General features: G+C 42.0%; 1 protein-coding gene across 3 annotated transcripts in view; it reads left to right on the forward strand.

Annotated features, from left to right (window-relative positions):
* Window positions 1–317: 317 nt before the first annotated feature.
* RIMKLA (ribosomal modification protein rimK like family member A) overlaps window positions 318–20,435 on the forward strand; it is a 38,050-nt gene continuing 17,932 nt past the window's right edge. For all 3 annotated transcript variants that reach the window (XR_013765970.1, XR_013765971.1, XM_079152474.1), the window contains exons 1-3: window positions 318–607; window positions 13,245–13,475; window positions 17,813–17,899. Coding sequence is in view for 1 of the 3 variants with exons in the window: in XM_079152474.1 (XP_079008600.1) it covers window positions 445–607; window positions 13,245–13,475; window positions 17,813–17,899 (481 nt within the window). In the remaining 2 variants the exon portion in view is untranslated. The remainder of the gene's footprint in view (window positions 608–13,244; window positions 13,476–17,812; window positions 17,900–20,435) is intronic.

A 20,435-nucleotide genomic window follows, 5' to 3' on the forward strand; every position in this document is an offset into this window, starting at 1 on the left:
CTCTGTCTGCCCAACCCGGCCAGCAGCGCCACGCCCACCGGGGGGGTCCCCGCACGGGCCAGGGATGCTCTCCCTCCACCTGGTCGTCCCCGCCCGCGGCTCCCGGGCTCACCGCGGCCGCAAGCCCCGCTTGGCTCCGCTCTCCCGGACGCCGCAGGCCCCTGGCCCGCCGCCCCTCCCGGGCGCCGCCCGCCGGGGCAGCCTCTGCAGCTGGCCGCGCGGCCGGCCCGCGCCCACCGCCGCGCGCTGATTGGCTGTCTGGCCGCCGGCAGCGCTGAGTGGCCGGGCAGATTCGCTGGGTCAGGGCTGCAGAGGCGCCTGGCGCACTGGCGGGAGTGGAGCCGCGGCGCGCTGGCCCCGGACGCCCGCCGCCAATCCTGCCAAGAGAGCGGGTCGGGGCGCCGAGGGGTCCGCGCCGCGCCGGGCGCCGCCGCCCTGGCCACCATGTGCTCCCAGCTCTGGTTCCTGACTGACCGGCGCATCCGCGAGGAATACCCGCAGGTGCAGATCCTGCGCGCCCTCCGGCAGCGCTGCTCCGAGCAGGACGTGCGCTTCCGGGCTGTGTTCATGGACCAGATCGCCGTCACCGTCATCGGCGGGCACCTCGGTGAGCGAGGCGGGACCTGGGAGAGCTGGGAGGCGCGCCGGGGTCTCTGAGGGCCGTCCGGGTGGGCGCGCTTTCCTGGGCCTCCCCCAGCCAAGTCTCTTTCGGGCCCGGCAAACCAGCCGCTCTCCCCGGGCGAGACCCCTCATGTTAGAGAAAGCCCCTCATCTTCATAACCTCTTTTAACCACTACCATCTGCCCTGAGGCCAAGATGTGAGAAGGTGATTTAATTTACTTAGGGGACTTTGTTTTGTGAGGAACCCAAATTCATCTGAAGCAACCCTGGTGTCCGAGAAAAATCAAGCTGCAAACCCCAAATTTGCAAATTACGTTTGCATCCCATACCCTGTCAGTTTAGACTGAGATTTAAGAAACCCAAACTAAATTTGCAAAATTGATATTGTGGATGTTTTGAAAACTTTTCCAGCAGTGCATATACATCAGTAATGCCCTACATAAAGTATCATTCCCAAACTGGGAACCTACATATGGACAATCTAAAAAAGATTGGAGTCACCTCTGAAGTATAAAGTGGGAGAGAAGACTTTTGATGCGTTTTCTTTAACTCAGCCTCCTCCCTAAAAGTATTGAATTCTGATTCCAGAAAAGCCCTGATTTCAGGTACACATCACTCTGACCTTATCAATCATTCACTCCATTGCTGTGTCCCAGAGACTTTTTTGGGTAAGATGTGGTTGTCATCTCTGACCCTGACCTCAAAAGGTTAAGTGTGTTTTCAGATATGCTTAATTATCCTTATTACCAGCCCTTTCTGATTTAGGAATCTGTGACTTAGAAACATCATACCCACGGACTTGCTGATTGTCTCCTTTGCTCCACCAGAAGTGTCCGGCTATTTAAGAGGGTCCAGGACTCCAAGGGGTTGATTTCAGTTCAGGGTGCTTCTTGGGATACTGTTCATATTATTCTAGGGATATGGGGTTAAACAGGCACATAATTTGTTTCTTTTCTTTGGCAAGGAAAGGGATTCCACATTCTGAACAGAATATTTACAAGTGAGATTTTGAATATGACCAATCTCTAAGTGGAATATATCAGTTGTAGATTTTTCATCCATAAGTTTATCTAACCCTCCATATGTAACAGATTGTATATCCTGTTGGAGAAATATATTACAAACATTAGGTGCCTTCTTTTTAAAGAGATGTTTTTCCAATGTGATGTAAAGGGTTTCCTCTCTCCTTGATTTTGCTAAAACTCTCACAATTGGTTAATGTAGAAATAGACTCTTGAACAGGAAGTCTTCAGACCTGGATTCTCATTACAGCTTTGCTATTAACAAGTATCTTGACTTTGTTTTGGGTAAGTCACTTTGTCTTTGAATCTCAAGTTTTTCATTTATGAAGCTTAGGGTTGAGATTTGAACAGTTTGAAAAGTCCATGTTTTAGTACCATATTTAAATAAGATAATATGTTATATTTTGCTGATCTAGGTTAAGTACTGAATACAAGCGCGAGCGCGCACACACGTAATATCCCTCCACGTGTTTGCTTATTTTTTATTTTATAGTTTACGAAGATGTCTTTTTTGAGATACAGAAACCAGAATTTCACATCATGTTCATTTTGTAGACCCATCATGAATTCTGTAAAAGAGTAGGAAAATGCTCTCTGTATCTAAAACCCCATTTTAAAGAATCAGTCCTAGTAAAAGAGAAAATTAAATGCTAATGCTGCAGAAAACATTTCAACCCTTTTGTCTAGTGTGTTAAAATTTAATGGCATTCATGTGCGGATGTATTCCAATCAGTTCCTGAACCAGGAGTTACTTATTTTTAACTACTAGAAAATCTACACAGCTATTTGCCTGGTTGATGGAGAAATTGAAGACGAGTATTTTTTTTTTATGAAGTTTTAATGTTTTTTGGTAATTCAGAAGTGGCTACACACAAATCACAGCACATAAAACAAACCTATTAGATCACTGTTTCTGCTGTTCATAGCTGTCAAAAGATTTATTTGCAGTGAGAATAGATTAATTAAAGCACAAGAAAGTGAGCACTATGTTTGTTTTGTTCAGGGCTGTAATAGTGACTAAAATGATGCTTAGTATGTAGTAGGCACTCAGTTTTTGGCTGAATAAAGATATGAGTTCTATTTCCCAGTTTCTTCTATAGTCAAACTTATAGGAAATAGCAATTTGCTGAGCCAGTTATTTCCCTGGAAAATATTTCAGAATTCACTAACTTTGAAATACAGAGATACATAGTTACAGTGATAGTGATGCGATTTCCCATTTGAGAATTATAGAATAGAAGAGCTGGGAAGGACTTGAAGATCATCCATTTTAACTCCTTCATTTTACAAAGAACTTGAGGCTCAAAGAGATGTAGTGACTTCCTCAATGCCATCTACCTAGTTAGCACATCCACAGTTATAACAAAACAACCTAATATCTGGGGCTGGGAGTATAGCTCTGGGTTCAATTCCCAACACTGTAGAACAACTTCACAACCCCCCAAAAACCTGATCTCCTGAATCCCAGCCCATTTATATAGATAAGTATGCTTTAGATACCTGCACTCTGTAGTGTCTTTCTCAGTAGATGTGGAATTGAACTGAATTGAATTAAATTAAAGTGAGACACTGACTTTGCAAGTAATTTTATAGTTTAGGAAATTAAAATACCACTTTTCAAAGTCTTTGTGCCTTTGCTTCTTTCTTTTCTTCTTTAGATTAGGGTAGGAAGATAATACAGAAGTTGGTTTGGGGAAGGTATGGGTGGGCAGTGCCTTAGCGAATTGCTTAAATTCATTTGTGAGTTTTCCTCTCCAGAGGCTAATGGGAGACCAAATCCAAGAATTTGAATTTCAGTTTGTATGTGGAACTAGGATTCAGACAGGAGATTAAAGTTTTGAATTTAAAGGTTGCAATTATTTTAAATAATACTATACATATAAACAGAAAATGCTATACAAATGCAAGGTTTCATGCTTTTTATACTTAATATAGTAATCTACCTTTCCCAAAAAAGATGGGTGGGAGGTGACTGGGGATAGGGGCATGACCTTTAGGTGACTGAAGCAATCCTACAGAGAACATCCTCCTTTCACTTCTGCCGGGTGTAGCATTGTGAAAATCATAACCATCTCCCATTTCTTTTTTAGAAACCACATTTTTTTCATTCATTCATTTGCCAATATTAATTATTCTCCACCCTAAGGATAAGGTGATGAAATGTGATTAAATGCACATCATCATATTATTATTAATAATAACCATAGCAATATATCTCTTTCTATCTATCTATAGTGCTTTGTGCCAGGCATAGGTCTACGTTTTTTACTTACATATTAACTCTTTTAGATGCCAAGATAAGTCACTGACACATAATAGTGGCTGGGAATTTAGAACCAATTCTTAGTAAATCTAGTCTAAACACTTTGTGTCTCATTCCTTCTGCTCTGCATTGGCCTACAGTGACTTCATCACACACTCTGTGATTCCTGGCCTTGCACTAAAAATCCTCCGAGTTGTTCATCTTGTCCCCTCCATATGGTGAATTATTATTCATCCCTTAAATCTGGCACAAGTCACTCATCTCTATAGTCTTTCTTGAGCCTCCCTGTCTGCAAGTAGTCACTCACTTCCATGTGCTGCCAAGTAACATTTCCATACCTTGAAAAGTAACTCGCACCATTTTCATTGTAATTTTTCTGTGTACAAGGTTTATTTCCCTTCTCCCCATGAATAACTGGGGACTCCTCAAATGTATTCTCTATAACTGGTACATAGTAGGCCTGCAGTTGCTATTTGTCGGATGACTGAGTGAAGTACCTTAAAGGCTAATTTTGTATCTGAGACATTTATTATAATTTGCTTCTTTGTGTTTGGGAGATCACAATTGAATGTGTAAATGTTTTTGTGATGAATCATCATCATATAAGGACAGATTTCACTAGTGACATTAAGCTTTTTGACCATCCACAGGTCTGAATCATTAACTGGCTCAAGAAACCAATCACTAACTCAGGGACAGAAACCAAAACACATAAAATGAGTCTGACTTGGGAAATGAGGTTGTGTTACAGTCTGTCTCTTAGAAGCAGAATGATTCAGCATTCCTTCTCTTACTTTCAGAGCTAAAACCTTGGTGGCCACATGGCAATTTCAATTTCTTCCTTTTTTGGAGGGGTGGGGATTCCAACCTGGGGCTTTTCCTATGCTAGGTTAGTGCTCTACCATTGAGCTATGCTTCCAGCCCCATAAGGTAATTTCTAAGTCAGGTTCTTTAAATTAAGGTGTTCAGGGATCCTTGTAGTAACCAGGTAACATTTAAAAGACTCAAGGGAGGGGAATGTTAAGTAAATTTGTAAGAGGCAGTAGCTTTCCTCAGCCTGCCAAAGACAACCAAAGGCCCCACAGAAAAGATGGACATCATCGTCCCATCACCATGCAAGAAGACACTAGCAGGAAAGGGTGCCAGGCTGACTTTTGTGCAGAGAACTTGATCTTTAGCCTCCATTTCTGCTAAAGGCCTGTGCCCGACACCTTGTAATCTCAGGGACACACTGGACAGCACTAGTGGAAAGAAAAGTCAGAAAATGGGTAAAAGCATTTATTGTATAATACTTCTAAACTGATGTGAATGCTGCATGGATATGCTTTGCCCCATGGCTGACCCCAAGGACTAAGAATGGGTTGAAGGTTTAGTTTATATTTTTAACAGTAGTTTTCAGAGCCACCTCATGAACTGCTGGGAAAAGTTCTAGAACCAGCAAATTGGGATCCTTCATAGATACCAAAGCCCTACTCAGATTTCTAAACCACCTATTGCTGCTACCATAACACTTTGACCAAATTTGTTAGGTTTGCCTGGTGGAGGGGAGTCCAGCTGTCACTGAGAGATGTCTGAGTCATCCTCACCCATCCACAGTTCCTTTTCCTCGCCTTACTTTCAGGGAGCCCACTGATAACACAGTGCCAGCCCTCTCCACTCCAGCCACTTCCCTGGCCACCTCGCCCACTGCCTGAGAGAATACACTTACTAGGGGTTTCTATTGTTGTAGTACAAACCTACAATGTGATCTGAAAATCTTGGTCTATTACTATTTGATCTTCCGCTATTAAAATGTTACTCAAGTCTATGAGAAAGTGATAAATTTAAGTTACTTTGTGTTAAGGAACAAACAGGAATATGATTTTTATGCCTGTAACTCTATTATTAATATGTTAGCACATGTCTTAATCTTCACAATAATCCTATTCATTCCTTCCATTCTACAAATGTTTATTGAGCATCCATTCTGCGGGGCACTGAGGTAGGTAGCAGAGGTGTAATGGAGAGTAAGAACAGATGTGGTCTTCACCTTCGCTGTTAGGATTTCATTCATTCGTTTATTCTGTCAACGCATATGTGTTGACTGCCCACTGTTCCCAAGATACTGTTCTAGGTACCAGAGTAAAACAGCCAGAAACCTCTGCCTCTCAAGGAGATTGCATTCTAGATGGGTGAGATAGAATATAAATAAGGTAAGTAAAATAATAGTATATTGGTGAAAAACAGCAGGAAGAGGGACAGAATGTTTCTGGGGGGCGGGGAAGGGTTTGCCATTCCAAGGTAAAGACCTGAAGGAGGGGAGAAAGCAGGCCAGAGGAGGCCAGGTAAGCAGGAAAGTGAGGAGGCCAGTGTGGCCGAGCAGGGTGTGCAAAGGGGCGAATGCCAGGAGGAGGTCAGAGGCTGGTGGGAGGCGAGCAGAGAGGTAGGACCCTGTGGGCACTGAAGGCATGTAGTGTGGAAGAGCCCAGGATCCACTGGAGTATTTGGAGCAGAGGAGTGACTTAGGCTCACGGGGTCACTCTGGCAACAGTTGAGAACAGACGGGTGGGAGCAAAGGCAGAAGCAAGGAGATCACATAGGATGTTATTGCTACAATTCAGGTGAGAGGTGATTGTTGGACTAGAAAAATTTCAGGGGAGGAGGTGAAGAGTGACTAGGTTTGGGGCATATTTGGAAGACAAAGTGGTCAGGATTTGCCTGTTGGATCAGATGTTGGTTGTACAAGAAGGAGCAGTCAAGGAAGACTCCAGAGTTTTTGGAACTGATTGGGTAGAAGAATAAAATTTGCTATTTACTCTTTTGGGAAGAAAGAGAGGGGTGGTTTTGGGCAAGTGATATGTGTCATAACTTAGACTGAGATGTCCATTAAATGTCCCAGTGGAAATGTCAAGTAGGCAGTTTATGGTAGAGATTGGGATTCAGGAAAGGCTTGGTTTGGATATATGAAAGTAAGTGCATCTTTATAAGGTGTGTCTATAGATGGAAAAGAGAGGGGTCCAGGATGGAGCTCGGGAGCATTCTGTGTTGTCAGGGAGAGGAGGCTGAATAAAAGAAGTGAAGAAACCCAAGTGTGTGTGGTGTCCTGGAAGCCAAGTGGAGAAAGTAGCTCCAGAAGGAAGATAAACTCAAACCGTGTCAGATGTTGCTGGCAGGTCAAGTAAAATGAGGAATGAGAATTGATTTGCAATATGGTATTAGCAACTCTAATAAGGGCAGTTTTAGTGAAGTGATGGAAATGACATGCTTTGAAGACTGGTATCCTGGGTGGTTGATATGAGAAGGAATGAAGAACTGGATGAGACTTGCCTTCATGATTGCAAAAAAGCATGTCAGTGAGGTGGTGGTGATGGTGGTAGGGGCAGCAGCAGCAGTGGAGGAAGGAGGCAAGGGGTTTGGCAAAGCTCTGGGACCCTTCTGTTTACAAAAACAAAACTGAGGCCCAGAGAGACTTTCGTGTCTTGCCAAGCTACGTGACTGCAAAGAATGAAATCAGAACTCTGACGTGAAGGCCAGGACGCTAGCCATTTTGCCATGATTGTCTTTCATCTTATGTCACCTTGAGCTCTTGCAATGCCTGTCCAAGTTTTTACTCTTACCTTGAGATATCCCTGAGTGCAGTGCTTGTAAGATGCCACGCCTTTGCCATTGATCTGTTTCTGAAAGATAGACATTATACGTTTATTAGTTTCACACATTTCTTTAGAGCCCAAAAACACTGAGTCACATCTTCTTTCTGAAACTTTCCTTGAATGTTTCCCCAAGACAGAGGTACTCACCCTGAGTGCTCCCCTCTCCTTTGCTGAGATATAAGACTATATAGGCCCATTACAGCACTTAGCATACTGACTCCTCTCCCCGCCCCCACCAGACAAGACTGACAACTCTTTTTTTTTTTTTTTGGTGCTAGGGATTGAACCCAGGGATGCTTTACCACTGAGCTACATCCAAGACCCTTTTATTTTTTATTTTGAGACAGGATCTTGCTAAGTTGCTGAACATCTCGCTAAATTACTGAGGCTGACCTCAAATTTGTGATCCTCCTGTCTTAGCCTTCCAAGTTGCTGGGATTACAGTCGTGCACCACCATACCTGACCCAACAACTCTTCCAATACCTAGGTGCTCTGTCCAGGGTATTAAAGGCATTAATAACAGTTGTGTGTTGTCTTTCTTCTTGAATTCCAGGGATATTGTTTCGCTCACACCCCTCAACCCCTACGTCCTTAAGATGGTACCTATTCCTTAGCTGTCAGTTGCCTACCTGTGTCCCTTTGGCCCTTACCATTTGACTGCACTGGGCCCCACTTACAGCCACTAACTTCCGCACCTCTCTCTGATCATTTTTGTGGGTCACAGGAGCCCACTCTGCCCACCTGTGCATGGTTAGCCAAAGGGTCAGGGAATTAAAGCCATGCCCTCAGAGCAGGTTTCAACCAAAGGCTGAGTTGGTGTACAAAATTCTAAATGGCCTGCCCCATGGCTCCCCAGGTGGGATAACTGAGGTGTGTGTACTAATCCTCAGCAGGACTTGACCCAGTAGGTGGTGACTCACTAGACAACACAACCTTAGTTCACCACATTCTCTCCTGTCCCCCTACCAGTGTTTCCTCAAATTATCACCCAAATAGGCTACCTGCACTTAAATCATGGTCTCAGGGTATGCTTCTGGGGAAAACCCAAACTAGCTCTGGGACTGGCCCAAAGTAAGTCCTAAAAAAATATTTGCTGAATGAATACATAGCACAATAAATTTGTTGAGTGAGTGAATGAATGACAAGTCATGTCTCTATCTTTCTCTATAAGGAGACTAAACTCCTGGTCAGCAGAGACCACCTGGTTCATCTTTGTATTCCAGCTTAATAGTGTGTTTGACTCACACCAACAGTTCCATAAAGGGTGAGTTGAATTAAATGACCTCAAAATAGCCCTTGGTGGAAAGTGAAAGTGGCCACATAATGAACTGTGGGTTTTAGCAAGGTGGAGGTAAGATTTCTTTGGGCATCTGCTCCAAGAACTTTAAAAGCAAAGGAGCAGTGGTGACAGCATGTACCCAGGAATTAAAAATAACTCTCTTATGAGAAATGCAGGGGATGGAGCAGGAAAAAAAAAGGGAAAGTGGAGAGGGACAGTATCCGGGTTATGTTTGGATGACACAACTTCCTCATGACAAGCAAGAAAATGCAAAGCGCTGCATGGGCTATTGGTGTTGTTGATTCCTTTCTGACACCTTTCAGAGCTGCCAGCCACTGTTACACAATCCTGCTAAAATACGATGGTCCTAAGAGGTACCATGAATGACGGCCTTATTTGCTCTGCTGTGCAGTGTCCTGAGGCCTCCTTATTTCTGCTGTTTGTTTTATACATGAAGAGTTTTTTTTTTGTAGCATGCTGGAACATGCTAGTGTTGAAGCTTTCTTTGTGCTGCCAAGGATGTTGGGTGTGCACACATAAGTGGGTGATGCATGTGCATAGGCTGGGAGGGCGATGACCCATTATGCATTGGTTCTATGTAAAGGCCAAGACATTTACAGTCAAATTTGTTCCAATGATCCATATTAAAAGATGCCTTTAAATGAGATCATGTATGTTAAACTTATTGGCAAAGCACCTACAACACAACAGATGCTTAATAAAAATGCTAGGTGAATTCAAATCCGAATTATAGCACCTTTTATTACCCATGCTTCTACTCCCTCTATGGGTATGAATGATTGAGAATGGCTTTTAAATTTTAGGGCACTACTTACGAAAAATGATTTGTATTTCACAGTAACACTATTTCTCTTCATTATGAAGTGCATTTTTTTTTTTTTTTTGCTATTACACATACAAATGCAAAAGTCTAGTTTTGTAGAATTTAATTTATCTCAATATATAGATTATAAGAAACAGACTCAGTTTTTTGGGAAAGTTATCCTAGTTTTCGGTCTTATTTTTAATACCTTAAAATATTTCAAAGTATAAGTGGAGTTTAAAAAGAAATCAGGACACAATTACCCATGAAAGTAGATTATTTTTTTTTTAGAAGTAAGCTGGAAAAAATGTTTTGGTTTCAAAAGATTGATTTAGATTAGTTTGACTGTCAGTCATTGTACTCACTAGTTTGGGGTCTGATTTATTTTTTAAATTTAACATCATCATTATTATTATTTACTACAGTCTTTTTTTAATCTGTTTAGGACCAAGTGGTCATTTCAGTTTAGTTAAGGTTTTGTTTTGTTTTATTTTTAGTAGTTTGAGGTTAAGCATGGTAAACTGCAAGCCCAGTCTGGAAATCTGGGGGACCTCATGTATCCCAGAAGCAGTGCATCTCCTTTCCCAACTCCCCAAGTTAAAGTGATGCTCAATCCTGGGACATCCCTTGTTTGAGGGCACGAACTGCTCTCTGTTGTGGGCTTTCCTTCCATGCACTGCAGCCAACCAGGGCCCTGTCTTCCTCATGTCCTGAGTCAACTCCTCATTCCTTTGTCTTGAAGCCTGTAGATTGCAGTGGGAATGTTAAAGATTCTGGGAAAGTTGACAGATTAAGGAAGCTTTATTCTGCATTAAGCTTATTAGGTCCTTTTCCTGAGAAGAGATGTTAATGAGGAGAGAGAGCAGAGATTACTTAAGTGGTTAAAGGTCTTGGAATTCAGGAAGGTTTACCAGGGGACAGCCTTAAATCCAGATTGTTTTTTCTTGGCCATGGTATTGCAGTTACTGTTCCCGCTGAAGCCGCTATGAGCAGCAGCCTCTTGTCCACCAGAAGTAACATTCTAGAAATGTGATGGATAAGGCAAGGGGAATGATTAAAGGTCAAGCAAAGTTGCCAAGAGCAAGAATGTCAGAACCGTGCCAATGGATGAAGATGCACAGTCATCCCTTTGTATCAACCTGGGGTTGTTCCAGGACTCCCCCCACCCCATACCAAAATCTGAGGATGCTCAAGTCCCTTATGTAAAATTATGTAATATTTAATTATGTAATATAACTTATGCATACCCTCCTGTATACATGGAATCATCTCCAGATTATTAATGGTACCCAATGCAATAAAAATGCAATGTAAACAGTTGTGGGGTTTTTTTGTATTTTTTTTTTCTTCCTGTCATGCTGCAATTGATCCCAGGGCCTTTTGGCCATGCTTGGCAAGTATTCCACCACTGAGCTACTCACCCAGCCCTATAACTATTTATTATACTGTATTGTTTAGAAAATAATGACAAGAAATACATTTGTGCATGTTCAGTAGAGGTGCATATTAATTTTTTTGAGTACTTTCTGTCCACAGTTGGTTGGATCCGCACATGTGGAACCATGGATGTGGAGGGCCTGCGTGATTAGTTTTGCAGATGCACCCTAACGCCCTCTGCACAGGGCTGGACAGCAGCAGAGTCAGACACCAGACCTGTCTAACTGCTTGGTAGAGCCTTTTTTGGCTCCACTTTAACCCATTCCATTCTTCATTTATTAAAGGCTTCAGTTGGAATGAGCCAGGCCCAAAGATATACCTTTGGAGAAGAGAGATGAAGTCCTGGTAAGACTTCCTAGGTATATGTGAATCTGCTTGTTGAGGCTGAGCTGTCTCTGTGCACTTGTGGTTGGTACTTCCAGAAATGGATTAAATTATTTTCTTCCCACTTAGAAGTTTTGTTTGTCTGTGGCTTCGTGTTGGGATTTGAAAGCTAGATATTTTTGTTGCTTCCCGCTTCTATAGGTCACTTTTCTGTTGCAAAGCCATTTTTCTCATTAGGTGGTAAAAATCTCCATAAACTGTCCTACCTTGCTTAGTGGAGTGCCTTGCATATGTATAGCATTTTATGGTTTTCAATGATCTCACTGTGTAATGCTGTCCTGGGTGTTTTGTATATACTCACCATTTTCATCAACTCAGATACTTCTACCAATTCTGAGGATAACACACAGGGTCATTCCCTCCTTCCTTTCATATTATTTTCCCCAAGGGCTATAAGTGGCAAAGGAATTTTTCAAAGTACAGTAAAAGCATACCATATGAATGATACTGTTTTCTGATGGCAAAGTGAAGATAACCTGGAGACTCTTTATCCCTGTGAATTATGTTCCACTTTCTTGGGTTCACACTATCAGCAGGAATACTGAAAACAATTTAGCTTAGTAATTGCACCTGTGCACCCTGCCTTTTTAAATTGGTGAAACATCTCCTACAAGTGTGTTAGATCAATATAGTTGAGTTGGTCCGTGATTTTTTTTTTTTTTTTCCTTTTTGCTTTTGCGCTTAGAGCTTATTTCTTTTCTTCTTTCTCAACTTAGAGCTTTGGTGTTGTTATTATTCATCCCTGATGGAGAAATTGTTCCTACCATGCACCAGGCATGGTTCTAGGGGCTGGATTCAGCAGAGAATACCCAGACAAAATAATGCTTTTATGGCTAGCTCTATGTCTTGGAGTCATCGAAGATAAGCCATGTAATTCTTCTGCATAGAAGTCCTTCAATAACTTGAAGACTGCTCAGTTTCTTCTGAGTCTTCACATCAAGCTAATACTCCCAATTAACCCAGTGTAACACAGCTTCAGGTCTTTGCACTGTATGTATTGTTATATCTTTCAATTAATATTATTTAATATTGAATATTGAGTTTGATATCTGTTAAATATTGAATTGATTTTTAGTAGACTTTAAATTTTTTTTACAAAGGTAATATGTACTTGGAGAATTCTGGAAAATACAAATAAATATAAAACATAAAAAAGAAATTATCTGTGGTCCCATTGTCTACTGTGAAAATGTTGGTATATTTCCTCCTAGCCTTTTTCAATTTGTATCTGTTTATATAATTGAGATCACAATGCAATATTTAGAAATCTGTATCCTGTTTTCCACTTAACATTGATACTTATACTTATGTTATTTGACAAATAACAGTATATTCATAAAAATAATCCAAATGGTTGCAGAATGTTCCAGCCATATAGATTTATTAAGATTAAGTCATAAAGGAGTATGCAGATTCCTGGAGGGGGCTGCATTGTTGCCTTTTCACCAAGTCCTCCGCTTCCTAAACTACTACACTTTAAGTACGGAAGGAAAATGCTGGAATACATATCTCCTGTGGATTCCTCTTAACTTGGGTATTATTGATATGCTACTCTTCCCCCTTTCTTTTCATTGCTTGGTGTTTCCTCATTATCACGTGCTGCCCATTTGTTTGGAGATTAGGGTTGACTACAGATCTTCTGGTTAACACACACCAGGATATCCTGGTGACCGTTTTTGAGGCTCTGTTCCCGCCAGGTTCAACCTTGAGGAGTCTGTTGGAAGCAGTTCTTTGGGTGAACTAAATCACGGCAGCACAGGGCTCACTCTGGTCCTTGGATTGCAGGCCTCCAGCTGAACCAGAAGGCCCTTACCACCTTCCCGGATGTGGTAGTTGTACGGGTATCCACACCCTCCGTGCAGTCAGACAGCGACATCACTGTCCTGCGGCACCTGGAGAAGCTGGGCTGCCGCTTGGTCAATCGCCCACAGAGCATCTTAAACTGCATCAACAAATTCTGGACGTTCCAAGAGCTGGCTGGACATGGGGTCCCCATGCCAGACACTTTCTCCTATGGTGAGTCTCCTTGAAATACAGTTGGAACTAATCTTTCCAAACCATCTATCTCTCTGTATTTTCTCTCCCCAGAGACTTTCCAGTAATCTCTTGCCTTTCAATGTGAGTCTGTTCGTTTTAGGTGATTCAATATCTTGGGTCTTTATCTTGGCCATTCCCTCTGTCTGAAATGTCTTTGCTTTCTGTCTGTAAGTCATTTACCAAATATGTCTCTGTTGACACTCATACCAGCTACAACATCAGACACTAAGCCATTGCTGTAAAATTCCTGCCTGAGGTATTCCCAGTTCATCGGAGGCAGAAGACAACAGGTGAACAGGCAACTCCAGTCCAGTCCAGTCAGTGTCGTGGTAAGACTTAGTGTTCCTGGTAGTTCAATGCAGTTCAGAAGACTTTGGAGAATGCTTCCTAAGAGAGATAACATCCACCTAAGTTGAAGTTATCCTGCTAAAAGAAGGGGCATGGGAGAGTAATCTAAGCAGAGAAAAGAACATAGGAAGACCTCGTGGTAAGAGAGAACCTGACCTATTGGTGGTATTGAGAGTAGTGTGTAGAATGTTGAGTTATAGGATTGGAAAGATCAGAAGGTGCCATAACAGCACATAAAAAAGGTAGGCTTAATCCAAGTCTAATAGGAGATTATCAGAGGACTTTAATCAGGGAGGTGGCGTGATCAGAGTGACAGGGCAGAAGATCATTTTAGCTACTCTATGGAGTAGGAAGTAGATGGGGCCACATAGAGATAGATAAGAATTTGAAGGGTTTTTTTTTTTTTTAATAATCCATGTGACAATGATGGTCTACACTAATAGTAAGAATGAAAGTAAGTGAACAGATTTAGGAATTATGATGGAGATAGAAAGAGCAGGACATCATGATTGATTGGATATGGGCAGTAAGGAGAGGAATCAGGCTTCTGGTCTGACCTACCAGATGTGGACATAGACATTCACTGAGACTAGGAACAGGAAGGAAGAAGCAAAATAGTGGGTAGGCAGTAAGTGGTTGTGAAGGAAAGAGGAGTTCAGTTTGAGCAAGTTCTATTTGAGGTGTCTGTGGTATAGGCAAATAAAAACATTCAGTAGGCAGGGGATAAATGGATCTGGAAGAATCACATACTAGGAAAAGGGGTTTGAAACCTTTACTATGTCAAGTGAAGTCATAGGAAGGGATGAGAAGACAGAATCTATAGAATGAAAAGAATGGAGGGCTAAACTCTATCGTAGGGATTGAACTGTCGCATGTTCTATTTTGTATACTTTACCATATCAGAAAAGCAAAATTAAAAAAAGAGGGACCCTTGTAGAGAAGAGGTCAAGGAAAGGGAACCTGTAAAAGAAACTAAGTAGGAGAACTTGAGAGGTGAGAAGAGAAAGAAGGAGGGTCATGGAAACCAATGGAAAGAGTATTCCAAGAGGGATGAAATAATCCAAAGTGTTATGTGATTCCTACAGGACAAGGAATGTAAGCACAGAGATATGTGTGTTGAATTTAGCAACAGGAAATTTAGTGAATATAGCTTCAGTTGAGTGACAGGGAAAGAAGCCAAATTGTCAGGAGTGAGGAACTGAAGGAGAAGTGAGGGAATGGAAACAGTGGGCTTCTATAACTCTTTCAAGTAGCTTGATGGTAGAGGTACAGAGTTGTAGTTAAGGGGTGATGCAGGACCAAGGAACAGGAATTTTATTTGTTTAAGGTGGAAGAGAGCTGAGCTTGTTCAATATGTTGATGAATTAAGAGCTAGGAGGTTTAAGATACAGTAGAAAGGGAACACTTTAATGGTGCAAGATCCCTGAGGAGATGACAGGGGAAGGGGTTCACAGGACAGGGGCAGGGATGGCTGTAGATTAAGAGGATCCCTCTCTCACCACATTGTTAGGGAAAGAAAAGAGGATGACTAGAAAAAAATCGAGTTTATCAGGAAGTTAGGAAGTTGGGAGTTCCCTTCTTATAAAATGTCTTTATGGAGATACCCTGATTACCTACACTGCTTCCTCATTTTTTCTTTTCATATTTATTTATTTTTTGATGGATATTGAGGATGGAACCCAGGGGCACTCTACCACTGAACTACACCCCCAGCTCTTGTTATTTTTTTAATTTAAGACAGGGTCTCACTAAGTTGCCAAGTCTGTCTCCTTGAACTTGCAATCCTCCTGCCTCGGCCTCCTGAGTAGCTGGTTTTACAGGTGTGCAGCACCACACCTGGCTTATTTATTTTTTTTTCTTTTAATCATTAGCTCTTTTTTGAACCAGATAGGTCTCGTAAGTTCTCCAAAGTATTTGACTTTGTAAAAGTTGAAAAACTATGCTACTGCCTGTGGGAAGCAAGAAAATTGATTCTCCAAACATGCCCATGACCTAATCCCAGACCCTATGAGTATATTAGGTTCCATGGCAAGAAGGAATCAAGGCTGCAGATAAAGAGTGCTAGTCAGATGACCTGAAGATAGGGAGATATTCCTAAAATATCCAGGTGGGCCCAATGTAATAAGTGTTCTTAAAATTAGAAGAGGGAGGGCTGGGGACGTAGCTCAGTGGTAGAACCTTGCCTAGCAAGTGTGAGGTGCTGGGTTTGGTTCCTAGCACCACAAACAAAGTAGAAACAGCAGGCAGAAAATAGAGTCAGAGGGAGATGTGCCTGTAGAAGAAGGACAGAGGGTATTATGTGAGAGAGACTCAGCCATTGCTGGCTTTGAAGATGGAAGACAGCCATGAGCCAAGGAATGTGTGCCACCTCTAGAAACTGAAAATGCAAGGAAACAGATCCTCCCCTCGGAGTGTGTCCAGCTGGCCTTTTGATTTTAGCTCAGGGAGATCCATTTTGCACTTCTGACTCAGGATCTGTAAGAGTAGATTTGTGTTGAAATTGCTAAATGGTTAGTTATAGCAGCAATAGAAAACAAATATGCCCATTAATGTAACTATAAAACACATCCATCCAGCAGAGAACTAGGAAGTAAACCAAAAGGACTTCTGAGTAACCCCCATATGAGTCACAAATCCCAACAAACATCAAACTTATTTCACTTAATAGATGATTTTCCCTATGCAGGAAAACTCATCTCACAAGTTGTTTTTTCTAAGCTCTTAGGAGAAGCAGAAAGAGAGGTTCCTGTCCTGTGTGGACAGTAGTGAGAGGTAATCATTGACATCCATACAGATGGAAGGTGACAGCCATCAAAAACCATGTCCAACAACAAGAATGTGCACTAGTTGGATGCCATTAAATAGAGGGCAAGTGTCATCCCTGAGGTCATTATGGTACAATTGTTGATGTTCATGACATTGGTCCTAAGTTATCAAGAAAAGGTTATGCTCAACATAGTATATGTAGGAAGTCAAGAAAGTTTGTAAGATACTTTAGAAAGATTTTCATGCACATAATTGTTCATATTTTTAAATCAAGTAAGATTTAAAGATTTAAGAGGTGTAGCAGAGCCAGTTCAGGCTTTAGAATCATGCCTTAACTTTGGGTGACAAATCTTTAGGCTAAGTGTCTTTGGGAAGTGGTTTTCTATTGCTGCATAACAAACTACTAAAATCTTAGTGACTAAACAAAACACTCATTGATCATCTCTGTTTCTGCAGGCCAGAAGTCTAGCCACAGCACAGCTGGGTTCTCTGCTCAGGGTCTCACCAGGCTGAAATCAAGGTATCAGCTGGGTCTGTGGTCTCATCGGAGGCTCAGGAGTTTTCTTCCAAGCTGACTGCCTGTTGACATTCAGTTCTTTGCCATTGTAGGTCCAGGTCTCCTCTTTCTTACTAGCTGACAACTGGAGACCATTCTCAGGCCCTAGAAGATACCCACTGTTCCCTGCCACATGTCCTTCTCCACAGCATGACAAGTTTGCTCCTTCAAAGCCAGCCGAAGAGTCTCTGATTCACATTCTTATAAAAGGCTTACCTGATGAGATCAGGCCCACAAAGGATCATCTCCCTTTTGATGAACTCAAAATCAACAGATTTTTTTTAATATCCCATCATATTCACTGGTCTTTCCCATGTTCAAGGAGTGTTCACTGGGGGTGGGAATCTTGGGGGCCATCCTAGAATTCCGCCTACCACAACCATCCTGAAGAGAAAGCTATCTACTGTTCGTAGAGCATTGTATGAACCGAAGCCACGGGCAGACTTCACCACATAGGTACATAGTAAATCTTGGTTTCCTTACCTCTGCTCCCACCTTTTACGCCACAGGTGCATAATGCATGTCTGTTGGATCCAATGGGTTCGAATCAACTTACTCAGAGACAGGAGGCCTCCTGCAGAGGGCTGGGCTGACCACTCCCTGACCATCAGCTTTACCTTCACTGACTCTCACCTTTTCTTGGCAGGTGGACATGAAGATTTTTCAAAAATGATTGATGAAGCTGAGCCCCTGGGCTACCCAGTCGTGGTGAAGAGCACACGAGGCCACCAGGGTCAGTGCTTCCCCTCCTGGGCTTCCGGGGTGATCCATCTGCGAGGGTGGCAGGTGCACCTGCACAAGTGGAAACACTGCTTGAGGAGCTTGCAGGGTGATTCTCCTGGTGCCCTCCACTTGGTCCTCTCTGTCCTTGCTTCTGTCAGACCCTTGTCCTCTCTCCTTGGGCTATTACAGTAGACACCTGTCTTTACTGATGGATTTCTGTGCCCCACTGCCAGTGCATCCTCCGTTTTTTTCTTGGAGTGATTTCTCTGAAACATAGATCTATTCTTGTCACTCTTTCGCCGAACAGCCCCCACCCCAGCCCCTGTGTTGCCTGTTAGACTAAAGTCCATATTCCTTATCATGTCACTCTCGCCCTGTACAGACAGCCTCAACCTTCCTTGCAGCCCTCTCTGGTCATGTGGACCCTCCATAGTTCATTCCCAGCTACCTCTCTTTCACCTACTAGACCATGGTTTTTCCTGTCTATAATCCTCTGCCCTCTTTACTTTGCTGGGAATACCATCTTTCTCTGCCCACCTGGTCAACTTTAGCTCATCCTTTAAGGCCAGCTCCCAATACCATTTATTTTCTATCCTCACCCCTGGTCTCCCTTCCTCTCTTCCAGACAAAATTAATTGCTCTAGCCTTTTTGTTTCCATGTCACTTTGTACATCCTCTGTCATAGTCCTACCCTTGATGACCGTTTTAGGTGTAGGTGTCTGTTTCCTTCATTAGACTGTGAACAGCTCAAGGGCAAGGACTAGGTCCTGAGCTGCACTGTCTCTGTAAGGCCCACGAGAGTGCTGGGTGTATACCAGGGACTCAGCAGGAGAGAGCAGTCTTCCTGCAGTTGTGAGCAGGTAACTCAGTGTGAGGCCTGGATGGCATAGCATGCTTAGGCTCAGGGTATCTGGAGAAGGGGAGATAGCCCTAAACAGATATGCGATGACAGTGATTGTGATGTAGGGTCTGTGACATAGAAATAAACCAGACATAATCACTGCTCTCAAGGAGCCCCAGTGAGAAGACTGTAGAGGGGCTTCTATTGCAGGGTATTGACCTCTGTAGCAGACAGGCCCAGGGGCCCCTTGATCCTGAAGGAGGGAGGGGCCCACTCTGCCACGAAAGGAGATTTAAGTTACCATATAGAATTTGAACTGGAAGTGATGAGTGAGCAACACACAGAAGCAAGTGTGAACACAATCATCTCTTGCCTGTTGAGCAAGAGAAATGAGCAAAGGAGAGCTTTGATACTATTGACATAAGCTGCTGTGCTAAAATCCAATCAATCTCATGGCTATTTTTTTAAATTATAAAATGTACATAAAATTCAACTAATATTTATCAAGTGCCTACAGAGTGTCATGTATTATTTATTCTAGACTCTGAGGATACAGATAAGAACAAAACAAAAATTCTTGTCCTCAAGGAGCTTACATTGTAAAAAGGTATGATGGCCAATAAACAGAAATTAAACATAATACATAATATTTTTTAAAGTTTTAAAAATTGAGATATAACCTACATAAAAAATTTGCTTCAGTAGGTTATAAAATTCAGTGGATTTTAGTATATTCACTGTCTTACAAAAATAACCACTATCTAGAAAGAAATGAGAAAAAACATACTATATACTACAGTTCTATGAAGATCTGGATCAGGTAAAATAACCTACGGTGCTAACCAGTAGAACAATGGTTATGTTGAGTGGGAATGGGAGGATTTTCTGGGATGGGTTATGAGGGAAATTTCTAGAGTGATGGAAATGTCAGTGTTTTGTTAGGGGCATACACGTCACAAGTTTAAGTACTTGTCTTTATTCACTGCTGTATTTCTTAATGAAAAATAATCCAAGGAAAAAAATTAAAATATTATGAGGATCCAAAAAAAAAAAAAAATAACCACTATCTAATTTCAAAACATTTCTATCTCCCCCTAAAGAAACCATGTACCTATTATATCAGAATGGGACTCTACTGTCATGTGTAACTAAAAAGAGCCAATAAAAATTACAAAAAAGAAGTTAGTCCTAATTGTCCTGGCAACCATTATTTTATTTTCTGTCTCCATGGATTTGCCTATTTTGGACATTTTTAAATAAAGGGATTCAGACAATAGATGGACTTTGGTGTCTGGTTCTTAGCATGTTTTCAGAGTTTATACATGTCGTGGAGCACTGCTCTACCCCTTTTGAGGAGTCAATAATACTCCATTGTATAGATACACCACATTTTGTTTACCTAGCCATTGGTTGGTGGACATTTGGGTTATTTATTTCCACTTTGCGACAATTAAGAATAATGCCGCTATGAACATTTGTGTGCAGGTTTTCATATGATCATACATTTTCATTTCTCTTGGGTATATATCTGGAAATGGAATTGCCAAGTGCTGTGGCAATTCTCTGCTTAACTTTTAGAGGACTGCCAAGTTGTTTTCTACAGTGCTTATGCCATTTTACATTCCCACCAGCAACATATGAGAGTTTCATTTTCACACATCCTTGCCAATGCTTATTATTTTTTATGTATGTATGTATGTATGCA

The sequence above is a fragment of the Sciurus vulgaris genome, assembly GCF_902686455.1.
Source record: "Sciurus vulgaris genome assembly, chromosome: 1".
Taxonomy (NCBI): Eukaryota; Metazoa; Chordata; class Mammalia; order Rodentia; family Sciuridae; genus Sciurus; species Sciurus vulgaris.